The sequence below is a fragment of the Phymastichus coffea genome, unplaced genomic scaffold (genome assembly GCF_024137745.1).
Source record: "Phymastichus coffea isolate CEN01 unplaced genomic scaffold, Cenicafe_Pcof_1.1 PCOF00139, whole genome shotgun sequence".
NCBI classification, from domain to species: Eukaryota; Metazoa; Arthropoda; class Insecta; order Hymenoptera; family Eulophidae; genus Phymastichus; species Phymastichus coffea.
Genome location: NW_026706950.1, coordinates 133,851 through 153,438, shown reverse-complemented (window position 1 = coordinate 153,438; position 19,588 = coordinate 133,851). Strand labels below are relative to the sequence as shown.

Below are 19,588 nucleotides of genomic sequence, written 5' to 3'. Positions count from 1 at the left end.
ATATATGTGAAAAAAATGAATAAATTTCATTAAATTCCTCTTTTGACTGGTTTGGGAACAATAGCGATCTTTGTAGGTTTGCATAAATCTATTACGCAAGGATCGTCTAATGGAGGATGTGAACAAGGCATAGCCGAAGGTACGAGCAACGCTATAGATATATCTACAGAGCAGGCTTCCATCCACACTTGATGAGACAATAAAACTGTAGTCCTTAACCTGTAGTCATTCGTGTTATTGATATCGTTATTTTGAAGTTTCAAATCGGACTTGCGCGGTAGCAAAAGCTGCACTTTTTGATCGGGATGCCGTAATTTAATCCTAACGGCATCTGGATCTCGAAGATTTAGTATCTTTGCTGTTAGGGGTATACCTAAATGGATAAAAACATTGATTTCAATAACAAAATTGAAATTAAATTTAATCGATATATTATTATGCAATAAAAAACGCATTTACCCAAGATTAGTCCACCAGTGAATTTGTATAGATTGTCAGAATCACTAACCGGATCTTCAATTATAGCTCGACAGAACTTAGTAGATTGTGGTGGCCTTGGGAGCTTTTCTTCTCCTTTCAATGGTGGATTCACGAGTAAAGGCAAAAGCAGTTTCACTAGAGTTACCGGTTTTGCTTCGCCAAGCGCAGGCAACTGAAGCACTAAAGCCTTTGAAAATGGTGGCAGTTTCGTAGCATCTTCTGGTAAAGAATCAGTCTCGTTAAGAAAATATCGTGCCAATGTCAAAGCATTAGTAGGTTCATTATTGGCAGCACGAACTAAATCCAAAGCTAAAGCTTTTAGCCAAACGTCTGTGGCTAATGCTGTATCATATTCTCCAAGTCCAATAAATAGTCGGAGCAGCCTGTAAGGTGTAAGTTTTATCATTTGTAGATAAAATAAAGTACATGAAATAATTATCTTACTTTTGAGCATTTCTGTGCAATAAGTTGATCCTCGATGTTATAGTCGATCCCGAATTTGAGTTATTAGCATTGGGAGAAACCGTCAATTCTCTCGTGATTGACTTTAATAAAAGTATACAACGTATATACAATGCAGAAAATCTTGCAACACCTTCCATTCGTAAATCCATTTCAGCCAGTCTATCTAAATCTACAGCAGCAGCCTCCAAAAGTTGTGTATAAACTCTGCCGCCAGGTCTCGCTTGTTCGGCGGACTGAACTATTTTATCCAAAAATTTTCTTGCATTTTCATCTTCAACTTCTTCATCTTTGAATTTGTCATCAGATTTACCGGTACTACTAATCACTATTGCTGGCTTCAACCGAGGTACTAGATGTGGCATTGTATCTCGTAGATAGTGATAATGTTTTACTGTGTGGTTTGTAAAAAGAGCATGCATACTTGGACAATGAGCTGCTGCATTGAATATCAAAACAAGTACACTTGCATCTAATGGCAGATATAGTTAAAGAAATAGTTCAATGACTGCTAAAAACATTATATAAAATTTTTACAAATATGACGTAGATTTATATGAACAGAAAAGGATACATGCTAACAAAGTAACATTTGGCTCTGGCGTATCAAAGAATGGATGCTGTCCCAGTAATTGAGGCACAAGTGGTAATGTTAAGTATGGATGAGATGCACCCATAGAAGCTAAACACTTGTAAATACTATCTTGATCTTGTGGATAACGATTCAAATTATCGAGTAACCGAGTGACGCACATGTGCAAGCAAATTTTGGTCGCTAAACGACTAGCACCAAGTGTAGCATGAAGTCCTTCTCGTACTTCTCCAGAAAAATCTTCAAGAGCTCCCAAAATGGTTTCTAGTTGATCTTCACTCAAAGTCACATGTGCTGACATTTTTCTTAAAGATTCAATAGCCCTCAAGCGAACGTCTTGGATTTCGTCGTTAAACATATCCACCATAAATTCCAATGAAATATGAGCTATTGAAGGTCTTTCTAGAGATAATGCACACAAGGACTCTACCGCTGCCGTTCTTATCTAAAAAGTTGGAAAATATAGCACATAAAAAATAGTATTTTCAAATACAGTATGATCATTTTACTTCTAAAAATTCGTCTTCTAATCCATGTATAAATGCTCCACATGTATTAATGCCTGGTCTTTCTTCAACTCCTGGTCCTTCATCCTCAACTCTTATTTGCTTTTTATCTAATGCTTGTTCTATATGCCTGCGAGATACATTTTTTAATGAACCAAGTAAAGACATGGCTGAGGCTCTTACTCGAGGAGAAAGATCTCCCATAAGACTACAAAGTTTACAAAAGGCACTATCTACCATCCGCATATCTTCACCAAATTCACGACCTCCTGATATTATACTTTAAATTACAAAAGAAATAATTCATCAATTAGTTGGAAACGAAAAATCAAAGTTTTTAATACTGAAAAATTAATTCAATTACTTTTCTGGATATTCATTTCCTAATAACCAGATTAATTTTAATACAGCCCGTCTGACTATTTCATAGTCATCTCGCAAACATTGACAAGCTTCTTGGAAAAAATTTGCTGGGAGTCTACAACCTCTGTGAGTGTGAAGTTCAGCCATCGTTTCAAATGCTTGAGCTCGAACTCTGGGGTCTTGAGACTTGGAGTAATTATTTACTAAAACTAGATTATCATCAGCTGCACTTGCAGATAAATAACGGCCTATTATTGATAAACACCTTGTTTGTACACCATGCCACGTATCTGATAAATGATCTCTAGCAATTTTTAAAACTAGAGTCCTATAAGTTAAAAATTAATCTTAATTATTAAAATATTTTCTCTCTCTCTCCCTCCATTAATAAAAAAGTTTAATTTGGCTTTACCTGTTATAATCTCCCAATTTTAAAAGACTTGCAAGTCCTTGACTTTTTACTCTATGTGACTCTTCATTTTTCAAAAGATTTGCTGTTTCATTAACAATTTTTGTTTTTTCCATAGAATCAGGAGCTATTTCACCTAGTTCAGCAAAGATCCAAAGAATTTTAGCTCTGACTGCTGCCTCTTGTTCAATCGCAAATCTTTCAGCCAACTTCTTAACTACTGTTGGGATATCTTCCAAAGCCATTTGACCAATGGTATCTGATATGCGAACCAACAATTGTAGAGCATCATTGCCACCTTTACATTTTTCTAAGCATTCAACATATGCTAATGCTGAGCCTCCTTTGTTAGTGGAACCATTTTTTCCTGAATTAGAAGCCAAGAGCTTGAGTGTTTTGAGTCGTTTTGTAGGTGGCTCGGTTATTGTCTATAATTGAACATCAAATCAATACTTAAAGATTTTATTAAAACAAAACATTTTCATTATAGTATAATTTTCTACACTTACTTGACTCTGAGTGAACTCAGCTAATACTCTCTTTTTCATTAATGCAGCCATGACTTAACCATCAATTTATCCAAGTTATTGCAGTTATATACAAAACGCACATGAGCTAAACAGTAAAAAGCATTTCATATAAATGATTTATTAATAAAAATTATTATAACTACCAATCAATCTAACAGGATCGTTTCAATATAACATTAGTTTCTTTACAAGGTTATGTTATCTTTTAATATTTTTATAAAGAAAATATAAAATATGATAAGAATTTAATTTTAGTTAATGGTTCTTTTTTAAATAAGGATTTACTAATGAATAATCGGTTTTACTGTGTAATAATCACATTAATTTAAACACAGTAGAATAGCAACTTTTTTGTGTTAAACCGAAGCTCCGAGTTACTGCCGCCGTCCGCTCTATTGTTCGCAGCTCGCATTCACTCTTTCTTTCTCTCTCTATCACTTACTCTTTTTCTCTCTTTCTTTCTGCATTTGTAAATATTAGCATAATCTCAAATGAATCTTATTATTTAAGACATTTAAAAAAGGTAAAATTTGATTAAATACATACAAATTCATAATTTTACCAAGAATTTTAAACATAATTTAATGTAGATATTAATTTATCAAATATAATATTACATTATTTATAAATTGAATGAAATCTCGTAAATGAATAATTTTCAATCTTATTACGAGTTATCTCGTTTTCCATTAACTTGTAGTCACTGTACGCGCTGCGCGTGCTGAACACTTGTTAAATTGTATAAACCACATAATCAATTTCAAATTCTTGCACCAAATCATTACGTCATATCAGCAAGTCAATCACATGCCATAACCTTTATATTCAACCGATTAATACAAATATTAAAATATCAATAGAGGTTTAACTTCTCATTCTCTTTTTCAGTAAGGAAAATGTATTACAAAATTAATTGATTAAGTTGCACAAATTATTTCATTTTCGTATATACATACATACATATATTTTTACTATATATATTTTGAATAATATTTTCGGAGTTTGCGCACATGCCAGGTCGGCAGAAGCAAGCATAAAGTCTGACTGGCTACAATAAAAAGCCTGAAGGTGCGTACCTGTCAAAATCAGCTGATAACTGTTTCGCTATTTTCGAGCCTCTGAACGAAGTAAATAAATAAACCACTTTGTATGAGTCATCCCGAAGCGTGTGTCTGTCATAACTCATAGTATAACATTTCTGGTCAGCTTTTTCTCAGATGATCCTGATTTAAAATCGTATGCTGAATATCGACGACATGCTCTGTCAACATGGCCGTCAAGATCGATAAAGAAATGTCAAGATATAAAGTACGTCAGAATAATTTGACCGTTCTTTATCACTCGTCCATATACCTTTTTGCCTTCTGCTAATGTCTAAATTGATGTGCAACATAATGGAAAAAACTGGTATATTTGGCGGTTTGCCTTAGGAGCAGTGTCACATCGATTTTGTGATTATAAACGCCGTTAAAGAACAGCAAAACCAAAGTACAGTTATAAAGTACATTGTCGACATAGAGATTAAACGATATGAAACTATTATGAAAGCGACGCGCAGCATGACACGACAAGTTCTTGCTAATTATACTCATTCTCCCAGGATTTCAAAGAGTTCCTAGTTTGATGTCATTCTTCAATGTCTATTTCCACTTGCAAATGTAAGTTTTGTCTCGTACAAGTATTACAATTGTTTGAAACTTTACAATTATCATTAGTAGACAATAAAATGAAACATTAATAATTTTGATTATACTTTTCAGAAGATTGTTGGATAGAATCTTAGTCGTACTAGTTAAACACTAGTATGGGCATATTTGATATTATCTTGTTGGCTGTGGTTGCATTTCTTTATGGAGTAATATGTACACTATTACTGGAATTTTATATTTTCAAAAAATATCTCGAAACTGGGCCAGAGACAAGTCCACCAAAGCAGCCCATGCCACCTGGAACAGCACAGTTACCTGATGAGTTAGTTAATCGAATAGAGCAAGAAATATTGAATTTTTCAGTTAGCAATCGCCAAAATTTATCACAAGGGAATGAAAATTTAGCAATCAATTTAACTTTACAATTCCTTTTCAATGAACTGAGAAATGCAGAACGAGTACGTCTTTGGCTTTATCGTAAATTGAATAATGAGTTCAAAGAACTCCTCAATCAATCAACTACAGGGAAATTGTTTGACAGTGTGCAGGTATGTAATCTAAGTATTATCTGTGTTTGTAGAAAATAAATTTACTAAATTTTGATCATTTTTTAGTTACGAGACTTAAACTTGGGCAACCATTTTCCCACAATCAAAAGTTTAGATGTAGCTGATGCTAAAATATGCGCAGATACTGGTTTACTAGAAACTTTAGATCTTTGTTTAGATTTGCATTATTCAGGAAACTTCCAAATGTCAATAGATGTGAAAATGTTGTTAGGTAAAACTGCTTATTTATCACTTCAAGGTAACTGATGTTATAAAAATAATAAAGAATAATATTTTTATAAAAGATATGATTGTTAATTTAATACTTTTAAATAACAGTGAAAAGATTAACTGGCAAAGCAAGACTTGAGTTTACACGAGTTCCATACACTCATTGGTCTCTAAGTTTTTATACAGAACCAATATTAGAATTAGACGTTCAATCACACTTTCAAGGTCGTCAACTGCAGCCGCAAATAATATCACTGATAACTGGTCAAATCCGTAGAGCAGTTCGTCGAAAACACACTCTACCTCGTTACAAAATGCGTTACAAGCCTTTCTTCCGTAGACTTAATGACGAGGACATTGATTTATCAGACGTAAGTTCAGTTATAAGCGTGGACGATCGAAAAGATGTTGACTAAAATAACGATTTATTAACAGGTCGCAGGGCCACAAATGACCCCAGGAGTTTTGGATGTTACTTTGATAGAACTTAGCCGTATAAATATTGATCCATATTTGATCAATGCCGAAAAACCATCTCAAATTGAGATATATTGTACAATTAGCGTAGACGCAACGCCCTGGGTGTGCCTCACGCAGTACAGTGGCGTTCCCTACATGGTTTTAGATTTGATCATCAGCAAAGTTAGCTCGCAGCAGCTCGGGGTCATGTTCAAGCAGGAGAATATTAACGAGATAGGTCAGCAGTGTGTGCTCGTCGAGACGATAGTTGCGGGCAGTCCAGCCGCGATTGCCGAGATGAAGAAGGGCGACGTGATTGTGGCGGTGAACGGTAAAAAAGTTACTAACATGAATCAGGTGGCGAAGCTGGTGAAGAGTGCTGCCCAGAGGCGATTCATCATTCGCGTGGAGCGCAAGTACTCGAGCTCCGATTGGGAAAGAAGCAGCTTGTACAAGCCGGACCTGGAACGCACTTCGTCCGAAAGAGCAAGTGCCAAAAAGTCCTCTAAGAGCGAGTCTTCAGCCAAAAGCGATACGCTCACCGTTGACGACAGTTTCAAGTCAATCAAGTTTTCGGATCTGAGAGACTTCGATAGCGACGCGTCCGAGAGGAACGACACTGGTAGCAAATTATTCAAGAGAAGAAAAAGTAGCGTCCAAGTGTCAGCTGCTCATCTTCACGTGACTAATAACATGGAAGAGTCGTCGCAAGCCCCGGAAACTCCCTCCAGAAGAATCTCAACGATCTCGTCGAACTCGTCTAGCACTTTGACAAGCGCTCACTCAATGAGCATCAACGAAGCCAGTACCCCAAGCATGACCGACTTGTATTACACGATTAAGGATAAGAGCTACGCGTCGCTGATCTCCTTCGATGAGAAAAAGAGCTTCCAGATTGACTCGGAACTGCAGTACTTGAACATCGGAGTCTGGGCTAAGCTCAAGGGTCGCGAGAGTCAGCCAAAACTAGTAGGATATATTAACGCTCCCATAAAATTGATTTTATCTCAGTGTTCTACGTCTTCGACTGGCCATTACCTGAAATGTCATGCTTTGCTGCCTCCTGATTCCGGTAGTTTGAGAAAGACACTTGTTATTTAGCGTTATTTGAACGACTGATTTGCTAATTTCGCTCTTCCCGACAGCATCCCCAGCTTTATCTAACTTCAAACTACACGGTTACTCTGGATTTGACCCGTCGTTGTGCTACGGCGATGTGTTATTATCCTATGTGTGGGTGTCAAGCCGTCCAAACCAAGCGCAGCAGCAACAGCCCCAGCAGCAGTCCGATGGCAGTAGTAAAAAAGGTGTCGAGGAAACTGTCAAGATACAGCCTGTCATGTTCGAAGACATAATTAACAAGAAGCCGCACGACTTCATTAGAACCCATTTCCACAGAGCTACCCACTGCGACTTTTGCACAAAAAAGGTGAACGAAGTAGAAGGATGAGTAATTTTTAATAATAAAAAAATATTGCACGATGTTAATTTGCTTTTGTTGTGTTGTCAGATCTGGTTAAAAGACGCGGTGCAATGTCGAGACTGCGGGATGGTGTGCCATAAGAAGTGCGAGGCGAGATGTCAAGCGTCGGGCGCCTGCGATGCGGAGAGCGTAGCGACGATGGCGTTCGAGGCCGATGAGGCCGAGACCAGCATCATGGGGATCGAGTCGGGGCCCGAAATATCACTCACGAGTTGCGAAGAGAATGTTCAGGTACTGGGCACTTACTAGCTCTATGCTGGTCGTAAACCTGCGATTGTCGATCGATACGCTTACATCTCTTTCTCGCGCTCTTTCGCTCGAGTTCCATTGTTATAAATTATTACTTTTTCTACGAACTCTCTACTCGTATATTTACGAATAATACAGCCAAACACGCATATCCTCGGAATCCAGTCGGTGATCAAGTTAAATAGAAGTACCTGCTACATAGTCACATTTTTTGGAGTTGTGACAGTACTTACACAGTATTTGATTTTGCATTTTATTCGCGAATGATATGGATAATCGCGATAGTGATGTTAAGCGCTATCAGGATACTAGTCAATTTCGTCGTTGCCTTTTGCAACGTTTCTATATATTTTATAACATTTTTGTTCATTGGCTTGTTCTTGTACTTTGATTAGTTAGCTAGTCAAGTTTGATCATGCGTGAGTTCAAACTGAGATGATTCTTATGATACTATGACATATGATGCTTATACTTTAGTCGCTGATCAAGGTATATATAACAGAATACACACACACATACACAACTGAATTTAGATAGATAGATATATATTTTCGTGTGCAGATCGTGGGACAGAATTTGCTTGGTCCCGCATCTCCGAAGTGACCGAAGGACTATCGTCGTATTATATAATAATAAAACTGCTGTATATAAAAAAAAAGAAACAGAAGAAATTGTTAACTAAAGCATGATTTACTAATATATTGTTGAGACAATAAAAAAGCAATGTAAACAGTTACTGAAAGCAAGGGTGAAGGTTTCTTTGGCAAGCTAAAAAATAGAAGCAGCGTCAGCACCTCTCTGTATCCTCCACGAACTAAACACTCACTCGCGCGAACACACGGAAGCGATCGAGCACTTTGACTATCATTAGTATTGATCGGGTTATTGCAGTTGCGAGATGCGATTAACTGAAGTATGATGAACTGATTTGGTGGCCTAGGGGGCGAGTATGATGGGGGTGAAGGCGAGCATAGCGAACACGCTCCTGGGCCTGAAGAAGGCTGGCAGTACGAGTTGCCTGGCCCCACCAAGTGCCGGCCAGGGTCTCGCATCGAGAAGCCTACCCCCAAGTCCCTGCGCATCCCGCAAGGTAGACCCGCCACTTCTTTCTGCCAAGAGAAAGCAGCCAAGATTCCGTGACGATTACTTCGATTCTCTCTAGACTTCCTTGCTGACATGTACCCCCCTCGACCAACGCTATCTTACTTTATTCTCTTATTATATGTACTTTCTTATGCATCCCTCTTTCACTTTTACTTTCTAACTATTCTTGTCTTTCCCTGTGATGTCGACTCTCTCTTTCTCTCTCTCTCTCTTTCTCTCTCTCTCTCTCTCTCTCTCTCTCTTTCTGCGCGCCGACGACCGACCCCATTCACCTTTTCACGTTTGTTCCTTTTCTTTGCCCTTCCTTGCTCTTTGTGTTTTCGTGGTTAAGGGGAGGAAAGACAATAAAAAAGAACACGATGTACACCTGTTAAGACCGACGGACTTGACGCGAAATAACAGCTAGATCTCTTTGGTGTATGTAATTGACAATAAAGGTGATTTTTCTCGTGATAATCGGCGATATATTTTTAATGCGCCAACACCTGAGCCGCGTACGCGTAAAGCAAGGTAGCGCGCTAAACAGCTGTATATAAATTTGGTTTCTTTGGCTACCCCACCCCCTAACCTTAAACCTTCCTTGGTTCTAGCACCTGGCAATTAGCACTCGGCTCGACAATCGAATCAACGACGTAGCGGATCTTGGCGTTTCCTCTCCCTGTCGTTCCGTTACAAAGCTCGCGTGGATAGTTTTTTTTACTGCTACAAGTTTACTATTGATTCGCTTAATTGTCATTCTTGATCTCATATGTAATTGATGTATTATTTCCGTTGTGCTTCTTTTCGAAGGATCGTCCTTAAAGTCCGCTTGGTATCGTCACACATCTGGCTGTATTTTATAGTCTATATAATCTGCTTCTTGCACATAATCTCCTCTATCACATACTGGCGTTGCGTCTGCTTTTCGTCCATCATAGCGCAGTAAGGTACTTATTATTAGTCTGCTCATAAAAATCCTTCCAATTTTTATTAGCATTTACTATTATAGTATATACTAGAACATGTACTAAATATTGCAGTCGAATATCCAATGGGAATAGCTTGGAAATAGCTTTGGCGAGTGATTTTGCATATAACACTTCCACCGCACCTAAGCCATTATAACATATATTCCTCATAACGAACTTAACTCGCCACCAAATTGTCATTGCCAGTATTGTGTGGTATGGATGTAATCATGCTTGTATCATATCACTTGTCCATCGGAATAATCATTCACCACCGTCATCATCGACACCATCATTAACCACCACCATCGTCGCGTCAATAAGACGATTTCTCAAAGCTCAAAAACTTCGCTTTGAACGTATAAATCGCAGCTTCTATGATTAACGCTTTACGTAATATTTTTCTTATATACCAGCGCTAAAACAAAAAAAAAAAACAAAACAAAAAAAGAAAAAAACATACCAAAAAAGAAGCGAAAATTTTTTTTGCTGGATCGGCCTGTTTCTCACTCTATCTCTTTCTCTCTTTTTCTCTGCTTCTTTTGCTGTGAGAATTTTTTCCAAGTAATTTGAAACAAAGCGAGAGAACGAATGATGCATGAGCCCAGCGGCTTTTGACGAGAAGCCCTTGCGTGAGGTGTGCTGATCATTGGCAACTACAAACTCTAGAGCTCGCTCGTCGGCGCCAGCAACAACGGTACAAGCAGCAGCGCAGCCGGCGGTCATTTGGCCATTAGTCCGGAATTACTCGAAGGCGTGGAACAAAGCGTCGCGTCGTCTCTTCTCGCTGGTGACTTCGACGACGGCCTTATGTCCAGAGCCAAGGACACCGGCAAGCTTCTGTACAAAGAATTGGAGCCGCAGGAGCGCATCGACAAAATCAATTCCATGGTAATCGACCGTGACTCGCAAGTCGTTTCCCCCAATGCATTCGCTCGAGTCGCGAGGTGTCTGAGACTATGGTTCATTGCAGATAACGAAACTGAAAGCGTCACTGGACACGGAAACGAATTTGCGTCGTGAACTGCTGCCGCAGCTGGACGTGGAAAGCACCAAGCAGATGAACCAGTGCGACGCGAGGGTGCAAGCTTTGAGCGTGCTGCTGCTGCATTACTGTACGGCACTGCAGCACGCCCAGGAACTGCTCGATCGGCCTAACCCGGCTCGCTGAATCCACACACACGCACACGCACATACGCACGCACACACACGCGCGTGCACGCGCGCGCTCGCGTAGCTGTACATATTTTTTCTATATACGCAGTGCCAGATTTTTTCTGCTACATCAGTCAATTTCTTCCCGCGCGAGATTAAAATACGTACGAATATTTACATATACGATGTAACTTTCATTCGAGCACGCAAATATCAATACTCCGCTTCTATTAGGGCACAATGATCGATTAAACAAACCCTCACATGCGCCAGTTGAGCGCTTAGGGAAGCTCTGCTAGATTGGCAGATTATACATGTATGTATCGTACCTTCATTAATCAAAGAACACCAAATGCTAAGACTCAAATATCTCATATAATATACGTATAAATAGTTAGAGAAATATTTGTAGAGAAATTATCGCAGTTGGTATTTCAATATTTATGCGTCTTAGAGGCCGTTTAAAGATTCAACAAACAACTTTACAAGTGCTTTACACATTATTCATGATTATATATACATACTCCGAAAAAAATAAGCTGCAAATGCGCAGTATTCGTGTATTTATTTTAGTGTGAGTTCCAGTATTAGTAAGTTTTATTGACCATTGTGTACAGCAATTTCTTTTCTTCTTTTCGAATGCTATTTATAGATGTAGCCATCCACCTACTGATTTTTAGCATACGTTTGTCATTTGATATGACTTCCAATAAAAATTATCGAATTTATTGTGATTCGAGAGACATCAATTCACGAATAACGTGTATGCACGTGATAACACATTCCAATTTACGTATGTTTACCAAGGCGTTGTTAAAATAATAGCGTCAAAGGCGTATATTCCAAGATCTTTCAAATTTCAATTATAAAGATTAACGATAACAATCATGTTTACAATGTTATTAATAAGTATATTCTTCTTATTTAAGTGCAAAATGTTGCGTCGGGCGCGAATTTCCGCACTTGGACGATAGCACTACTTTTGACTGCTGTTGTTACACGTAATGCACACACCGCCATGGCCGTCTACGTTTGCAGAAGGGTTGATCGTCTTGGAACTGTGTTACGCATTCACTTCAACGACGTTCCGAATAAATAATCATATAGTTAGATTGGCAACGAAAAATGTGATTTTCGACTGACTTATGAGTGTTGTACGTACTTCAGAGCTCATACACATGATACTACTCACGTGAGGTATGTTTTCTTGTGAATATTTTGAAGTATGTACATATACATATCTTACATGTACGTGTATTAGAAATGTTAAATTGTCAAAAGATAAACATATATTTCAAAGTACGCGAAACGAATGAATACTAAGTGTATCGAAAAGAGTGATCTGTCGGTTGTATTATTTTTTATAAGCAAGTTTCTTTGGACGTGTACATTATAAAGTGCGTTGTGTTGCAAGACATCACATCGAACACCAGAAAGACAAATTACGATTGTTGTAGAGTGTAGTCCGCAATCAAATGAAATAGGTTTTATACAGAGTGTAGTTGGATCGGAAAAAGGTGATATTCGAGAGAGGAGCTTGCATTATTTTTCACGAGTCCGAGGCTTATTTTCAAGCACACAAGAGATTTTATAATTATTTTTGATGTACGAGAAGAGGCAAGGCGAAGAAAGCCGAAGGAGGAAAGAATAAAGGAAGGAAAAAAAGAACAAGAGAGGAAAAGAGCAGTGTCGTCTAGTCATTATCCCCGGATATTTTGGTTCGCGTGCGTCGCTCGACGCGCGGAAAGTCCACACACGTGCGCGAAATACGCTCGAGCCCGAAGGTTGCAGAAATCGAATGAGTCGGAAGCGCGCGGCGCGCCAACAAACGAAAAGAAAGAAAGGAAGGCGAGCGCGCGTTCGATCCAAAGAAATCGGGCCGGCGAACGAGCGCCAAGTATTTTCGGAGGCGAGCGGCACTATGGAAATCGCGCGAAATAAAAATAGAGCCGCGCGCCTAATCGCCACAGCGGCCGGCGCGCGCGCGAAAATAGCGAGCCGTCTTATCGGGGCGCTCGGCCGAATCCGCGGCGCGACGAGCGGCGAGACAAAGGGGACAACGGACGTTAACGCGCGAATCGCGGCCCCGCGAGAGCCAAGGCCGGCCACGCGAGAGAAGCCGGAAGCGCGCGTCAGCCGCGACCGCGCACGCAAGCCGGGCCGATTTCGCGGCGGCTGCGATTTTTTGCCGCCCATCCGCGGCGAGAGTGCGTTTTCCTCCGCGTTGAGACTCGCGTGAGAACGCGCCCGAGCGCGCTCGCCGCCGCGCTTCGCAGCCAGGCGGCGGACGAGCGCCCGCCCGGTCAGCCGTGCGAGCTCGAGCCTCTCCGCGAGAGCTCGATAAAAATAACCGGCCCCGGTGCGCGCGAGCCGCGGCCGCCTTGGTACAACGACCTACAGCGCCCGAGCGCGCGATCGGCCGGCGACGGACGACCCGATCGCGAGGCGCTCACCTCGCGGCGCGCGGTCGAACAAAGGAGCGCGCGCGGAAAAGAGGGCAGTCGAAGAAGACGAATGAACTCTGGGCGCGGGAAAGGAGACGAGAAAAAATAAAGCCGCGGAAAGTCAAATAAAGCGGCGCCTATTTCGGGCGCGCGAAATCGCACGCGCGCAGTATCCGCTGGACGCTAGCCAAAGCGCACAGCGGCGAGCCCCTCTATCGTAAACAGAGCACTGATCCCCCTTGCAGGGCCCTCGCGCTTCCGCTCCGGCCGCTTGTCCGTCGCTTCCTCGTCCGATCGCGCGTCCCGTCACCCGCGACGCATTTCGGCCGCTTTCGTCCTCGGTTAATAATCGCGCGCACGCGCGCGTCCTTGGCGCCGGTCCACGACCAAGGACAGTTCTACGAGCGTACCAATCGACGGAGAGAGAGAGAGAGAGAGAGAGAGAGCTCTGCCGCAAGCTCGCGCTGGTCAAAAGCACAGAGGCTTGGGAATATTCCCAAGAGTTCGCATGCTCGAGGAGCGAGCCGAGCCAAGCTTCCTCGCTCTTTGTCCCGAACGCAGAGAGGAGAGAGATCGAGAGAGAAAGAGCTTTTGGCAAAAGCCTTCAGCATCTTTGCGCACGACTCAACCGCGGTGCACGTGGCTCTGCCTCGACGCCACGTTGCACCCCGTCGCTTTGCCAAATCTAGTGCAATTGCGCTATCTTGCCGTCGCCGACTGCCACTCTCGGTCGTTTCCATCGCGAGTCGTCGGCATGTTTGTCGAGCTGCGACCAAAGTGCGTCTTGATTAGCGACTGACGGAGCCATAAATAGGCCCTTCGTGCCGAAACAAATGGCTTTTATAACGAACGCAACGCGCTAACGCGGCAGCCCGAGGAACGAGCTTTTTGAACGAGTCGTCAGCGTCGTCGGCCGAACGGCGCGTGGAAAATTCGGAGCCGAGAGAGAGAGAGAGAGAGAGAGAGAGAGAGAGAGAGAGAGAGAGAGAGAGAGAGAGAGAGAGAGAGAGAGAGAGAGAGAAGCGAGTGCCGACGGCGCGCTCGAAGAAACGCCAGAGCCTCCGCTCCGCGCGCTCAACACCGGGCAAGTTGCCGAGCTCGAGAGCCCGTCGTCGCTTCGAGTCATCGTCGCGCGCACGTCAACCGGCTCGCGTCTTTGGCACATTCGTCGCGATCGCAAGCACAATGAGAACGACGCCACGCCACGGAACAAAGGTTCAACTGGCGACAAGCACTACACGCTGCGCGAGCGAACAACGCAATTCGATCGTCGCGTCGCGAATCGGACAGGGCGTTGATTCTTCCTTGATATGGCGCAGCGACATTGCCGATCGGCAGCCACAGAGAGACTCGACAAGGAAACGCGCGAGACGCAAGCTCGGCAATCCTCGAAACGCCCGTCGCGATCGGAAGAAGAAGAACGAGAGAGGAAGGGGACACGGGGAAGCGGTTCATCGATCGCCAATCCGCACAAAGCTACGCGACTTGGCGATCTCGCGGCTGGCAGGTTGTCCGGAGCACGTGGCGAGCGATCGACTGTTTTGTTGTCAAACAGACAAAGCGGCGGCAGCGGTGGCGGCGGCGGCTCGAGGAGGAGAGAAGGAGTCAGCTGATCTGGTGGGAGCGCGAGGGCTTAAATAGCGGCGGTCTGCGAGCGAGCATATCAGTAACGGGCGACGACGTTCGTTGCTTGCACTCGAGCGCGCGAGTTCGAGAAGCGAGACTCCCTCGGCACCGCGAGCCACTTGGATCCGCGACCGAAGCCCAGATCGAGGCCGCAGAAGGAGCCGCGACTGCGATCGACCGGGTGCAGCACCAGTGCAAAGGGACAGCCGAGCCGATAGCGAGACGCGGTCCGCGCGCGAAAAGTGCCGAGCGCAGGATGAAGCCCCCGACGTCGTACGATGGCGAGCAGGTGACGCAGGTGACGCAGGAGCAGGGCGAGCGCAACGTCGCCATGGCCGTGTGCGTGCAGCTCGCCGGCCGAGCCATCATCCGCGTGGTGTCCAGGTGCGAGGAGGCCCAGGACAACTGCCAGCTCGGTGAGTGCCAGTGCGCCCGACCGCGTCTCCGCTCCACGGCAGAGAACGACCCGGACCAGACGCGGCCCGCGGGCGATGGGCGAGCGCGCGCAACAGGTGCGTGGCTGCCCTCGGTCCGCGCCGCCGTGGGGGCTTGGCAGAGCTGCGCGTCGCATTGCTCGCGGCCGGATGATCGATCGCTCGCGCCGACCGACTGGCGCGCACGTTGATTAACGTTGCGCGCGCGGCCCAATCGGGGATCGCGGACGATGGCAGCGATAAGCGGCGCGCGCCGAAAATAGCGCCCGGCCGCTTCGCCCGAAAAACCAAAACAATGCACTTCCGCGAGCCTCGCGCCGGCCATACCCGGCGCCCCAAGGCCGAACGCCCGACCTGCATTCACGGGCACGGCCGACGGCCTCGGCGGTCGGTTCCAACGGGCGCGTCCGAAGAGTCGGGAGCGCGTCGCGCCCTCGAGCTCGCCGGGCCGTGCCGGCCGCCCGTTCGCGGAAGCCAGCTCGCGAGCGCAAACGAGAGAGCGGCCAATTAGCGCGGGCCGCGCGCTCGTCGATCGGCCGCGACTGCACGCGCGCGCCGCGCTGCAACGGCTTACGCAAGCGGCGCTTTCCCCGGCGAGCGAGCGCCAGTCGGCTCGAGAGGCGGAAGCGCGTCGTCCAGCGCACGGCCGGCCCTGGCCGGCGCGTCGTCATTTTCGAGGCGCCCGGGAGAGGCGCGCGCGCGCGCCGCGCGGCCGGCAGCGCGCCAGTCGGTGCCGAGCCAACATGGCGAACGCCGTCGCGAGGGTCGTGCTGCGCTGCGAGGAGGCCCAGGAGAGCCGCGCGCTCGGTAATCGGCCAGTCCGCGTAGGTAACTCGAGAGCCGCCGGCGCCGGCCCGCGGTCCATTTATAACGCCGACTCCCGAGCGCGCGGACGAAGGCGCGTCGGCACGCGGCTGGCGCGCGGTGCGCCGACGGCCGGAGGCGAGCCGGGGGCGCGCGCGAACGGACCGAGCGCCGAGTCAGTGCACCCGGAAGGGGGCTGCTCGACGGGCTCCGCGTTCGCGCGCACGCAACGGCGGAGGCGCCGGCGCGGTGAAAGCGACTCGCGCTCGCGCCTCCTGCTCGCCGCGGCGTCGGCGAAAACGAGAGCGTCACGCTCGCGGCCTCGCTGAATTTCACCGGCGGGCGTTCGAACGGTCGAAAATAGCCGAGAGGCCGCGCGCTCAACGCCTCGTCCCATTGTCCGCAGATCTGTCAGAGTGCCAGCTGATGCAGGTGCCGGATGCCGTCTACCACCTCATGCGACACACCGAGCTCAAGAGTTGCGACCTGTCGGGCAACGTCATCACCAAGATCCCGCCCAAGTTCGCCGTCAAGTTCTCGCTCATCAGCGGTAAGCACGTGCGCGCGCGCGCGCGCCCTCGCGCCGCCAGAGACCGCGTAGCTTAACGCGCCCCGTCTTGTCGCCGCAGAGTTGAACCTCAGCCACAACCAAATGGGCAAGCTGCCCGAGGAGCTGTCCGAGCTGCAGGAGCTCGAGAGGCTGGACATCTCGCACAACACCTTCATCGCCTTGCCAAGCGTCTGCTGCCGGATGCCGCGGCTCAAGCGCCTGCTGGCCAGCAACAACTCCATCATCGGTAAGCCTCGCCACGGCTCTCTCGGTCCGCGGTCTCTCACCCGCCTCGCCGATGTTGCAGAAGTGGACGTGGAGCTACTGAGGCACGCGCCGGTGCTGGAGCTGCTGGACCTGAAGGACAACCCCCTGCCGCCGAGGACGCACGAGAGCCTGCTGCGCCTGCAGATCATCCGGTTGACGGTCGAGGTCTCGCCGCGGCAGCGCGAAGAGTGGGAGGACCTGAGTGACTGAGGAGGCCTCGCCGAGACCGGCATAGCGCGCTCGTCTTCCCCGCTCGTCTCTCCTTGATCGTGCTCGCCTTCTGTGCAGTCGCGCTCGCAACGCGTGCGTCCATTGATTAATCTCCGTTCGCGCCGAGCACGTGCGATCACTGTACAGCGTCGCGACTGATACGCTCTTGCGATCACGATGATCTTTCGTTGCCGAGTACCGCAGGATTTTCGCATTCGGCTCTATTCAAATTGACAATAGCATTTACTCGGTGGTGCATGCTTTATACTCAACGATAATCGCTAATTCCGTCGGCTCTCGTCCGCTTTGCATCCCATTATTCGAATGCTCCCGTTTCCAGTCGATTAGTTGTGCGCCTTCAAACTCGTTCGGCCTGTTTCGCATAAATGGCATTTTCTTCAAAGCGATCGTCCCCCCCAAGATGTTCATCGTCTACGGCAATTATTTAGGAAAAGAAAGCCAGATGGAATATTTTAATGGAAAGCGTTTGCGAAAATACTCCAGACTCGTTACATCTCCAGCTGAAAGAGAAATTCGTTCGACGCGAGTGCGATAATGCATCGTCGAGTAAAATTCTACTACGTCCAAACTACTTCTATTATATATATATATATACATATATCACTCGTTCTTTGATTTCCCTTGTAATTATTCAGACATTGCGTTGTTCGCCGCGTATTTCAGCGAATACGGCTGCTCGATAAGAAATCGATGAGCTTGAACAAATTACGAGTCGGTTACGAGTGTGATGAGTGCACAGTTTACGTTATTTTCAATGCGAAGTGAGTGACGAGATTACTTATCGTTTGTGTTTGTAAAATATGCTACTCGCCTGTATAAAAACTTGTACAAATTAATTTCACGCTGTAAATATTCGATTTAGATTATATTTTCGAAAGTTTTTTTTCAAAATCCGTATTTCTTCATTGCACGCTTTCTTTTAAGCAGATGCGATTGAGTTCGTAGAAATACGTTAGAATCGGATTGCTTCGTTATCGCACCCTCAATTTTTTAATATTTACACCACAAGGTACCTTTGTACTTAACTATAGGGACTGCGGCTCATAATCAACCACGACGAAAGAATAAAAAACCAAGCAAAATTAATGTTAACTTTAACTGTGATTAATCTTCTTTATATTTGCACGTTTAAAATGTTCATTCGCCCGATTTTCGGGCGCAATACTTTGCATACATTTTTCTTACTTGAAATTAGGACAAACTAAATTTACTGTTTCAATATTTTACGCTTCTTCAGTATTGTAATGAAGACGCGAGTAAAGAAAGTAACTATTTTTCAATCGATTTCTTTAACTAAAATTTCTCGATTCATTTTCGCCTATCATTGTCTAACTTGTTGAAAAATATTTTTTTAAATTAACATCGTGGTTTACCCCATGAAACAAATGAGTTTTATCTAACATAGTAAATGCAAAATACAAATGGTAGATATATAGATGTAAGTTAATATTTGTCTTTTTTATTACGCGAGACTTGTTGTTTCGCAAAATAGCAATGTTTCGTGAAATAATACGACTGCCAATAAATTGTATTGCGACCCTTTGTACAGACAATCAACCATCGGTGCCTTTGCAGCCGACCGGCTGTTCAAGTTGAAAACGTAAATATATAATCATGAAGAGATATTGACGTCATGAAGATCTCGTCGAGGCAAAAAGTCAGTGTGTAGCGCTATTTCGAGAATTCAACATTGAGAATTCGAAGAAACATTTTCGATAACGAATTGTTTAACATGATTGCAGCGAGTCCTACTAATCTATTAACTATTTTTCAATTAGCGTTTCTTCGACTTTTCTAAATAGAAAATGTTCGTCTGATCTATCTATGATGTCGTCGATATGCGCGGCGTCTTTCAAAAGTAATCCGTGCAAAATTGATTGATCTTATAATTTGAGTTCGTCATGTTATGTATCACACTGTATTCTCGATCTAGTCAATTGTCCTCTGGACGTAATACAATACTTTGTGGAAACTAAATTTTCTTTTTCTTTCTTAATCCTTTTCTTTATGAGCTACTCATCCATTGCGTTTTTATCATTCATTACGAACAAATTCAGATTACTTT

At 44.7% G+C, this 19,588-nt stretch overlaps 3 protein-coding genes across 11 annotated transcripts; 2 read left to right on the top strand and 1 right to left on the bottom strand.

The window, feature by feature from the left end:
• Nucleotides 1-16: 16 nt before the first annotated feature.
• On the bottom strand, nucleotides 17-3,752 carry LOC131671950 (integrator complex subunit 4). Of its 3 annotated transcripts, none has more exons than XM_058948785.1 (9): nucleotides 3,662-3,752; nucleotides 3,322-3,427; nucleotides 2,816-3,240; nucleotides 2,405-2,731; nucleotides 2,044-2,320; nucleotides 1,517-1,979; nucleotides 925-1,414; nucleotides 460-863; nucleotides 17-373 (listed from the first exon to the last, which is right to left on the bottom strand). In XM_058948785.1, the coding sequence occupies exons 2-9, from the start codon at nucleotides 3,370-3,372 to the stop codon at nucleotides 30-32; spliced, it is 2,781 nt and encodes a 926-aa protein (XP_058804768.1). In that variant the 5' UTR covers nucleotides 3,373-3,427; nucleotides 3,662-3,752; the 3' UTR covers nucleotides 17-29. The 3 variants fall into 3 exon arrangements, with proteins under 3 accessions (XP_058804768.1, XP_058804770.1, XP_058804769.1); XM_058948787.1 differs by having other exon boundaries at nucleotides 3,690-3,720; XM_058948786.1 differs by lacking the exon at nucleotides 3,662-3,752 and adding an exon at nucleotides 3,486-3,584.
• A 631-nt stretch (nucleotides 3,753-4,383) lies between these two features.
• LOC131671953 (PDZ domain-containing protein 8) lies at nucleotides 4,384-14,026 on the top strand. 7 transcript variants are annotated; one of them, XM_058948791.1, is made up of 11 exons: nucleotides 4,384-4,469; nucleotides 4,549-5,000; nucleotides 5,103-5,539; nucleotides 5,606-5,798; nucleotides 5,879-6,141; nucleotides 6,206-7,301; nucleotides 7,375-7,658; nucleotides 7,740-7,943; nucleotides 8,902-9,051; nucleotides 10,682-10,903; nucleotides 10,986-14,025. In XM_058948791.1, exons 3-11 carry the CDS (start codon nucleotides 5,147-5,149, stop codon nucleotides 11,181-11,183), a joined length of 3,003 nt encoding a protein of 1,000 aa, XP_058804774.1. In that variant the 5' UTR covers nucleotides 4,384-4,469; nucleotides 4,549-5,000; nucleotides 5,103-5,146; the 3' UTR covers nucleotides 11,184-14,025. The 7 variants fall into 7 exon arrangements, 5 of the variants coding, with proteins under 5 accessions (XP_058804774.1, XP_058804775.1, XP_058804773.1 ...); XM_058948792.1 differs by having other exon boundaries at nucleotides 4,405-4,650; nucleotides 4,773-5,000; XR_009302586.1 differs by lacking the exon at nucleotides 10,986-14,025 and adding an exon at nucleotides 9,855-9,991 and having other exon boundaries at nucleotides 4,405-5,000; nucleotides 10,682-10,821.
• Nucleotides 14,027-15,266: 1,240 nt separating this feature from the next.
• LOC131671960 (leucine-rich repeat-containing protein 40) lies at nucleotides 15,267-19,500 on the top strand. The gene is made up of 4 exons (XM_058948806.1): nucleotides 15,267-15,653; nucleotides 16,882-17,025; nucleotides 17,105-17,272; nucleotides 17,333-19,500. The coding sequence occupies exons 1-4, from the start codon at nucleotides 15,494-15,496 to the stop codon at nucleotides 17,500-17,502; spliced, it is 642 nt and encodes a 213-aa protein (XP_058804789.1). The 5' UTR covers nucleotides 15,267-15,493; the 3' UTR covers nucleotides 17,503-19,500.
• Nucleotides 19,501-19,588: the final 88 nt, after the last annotated feature.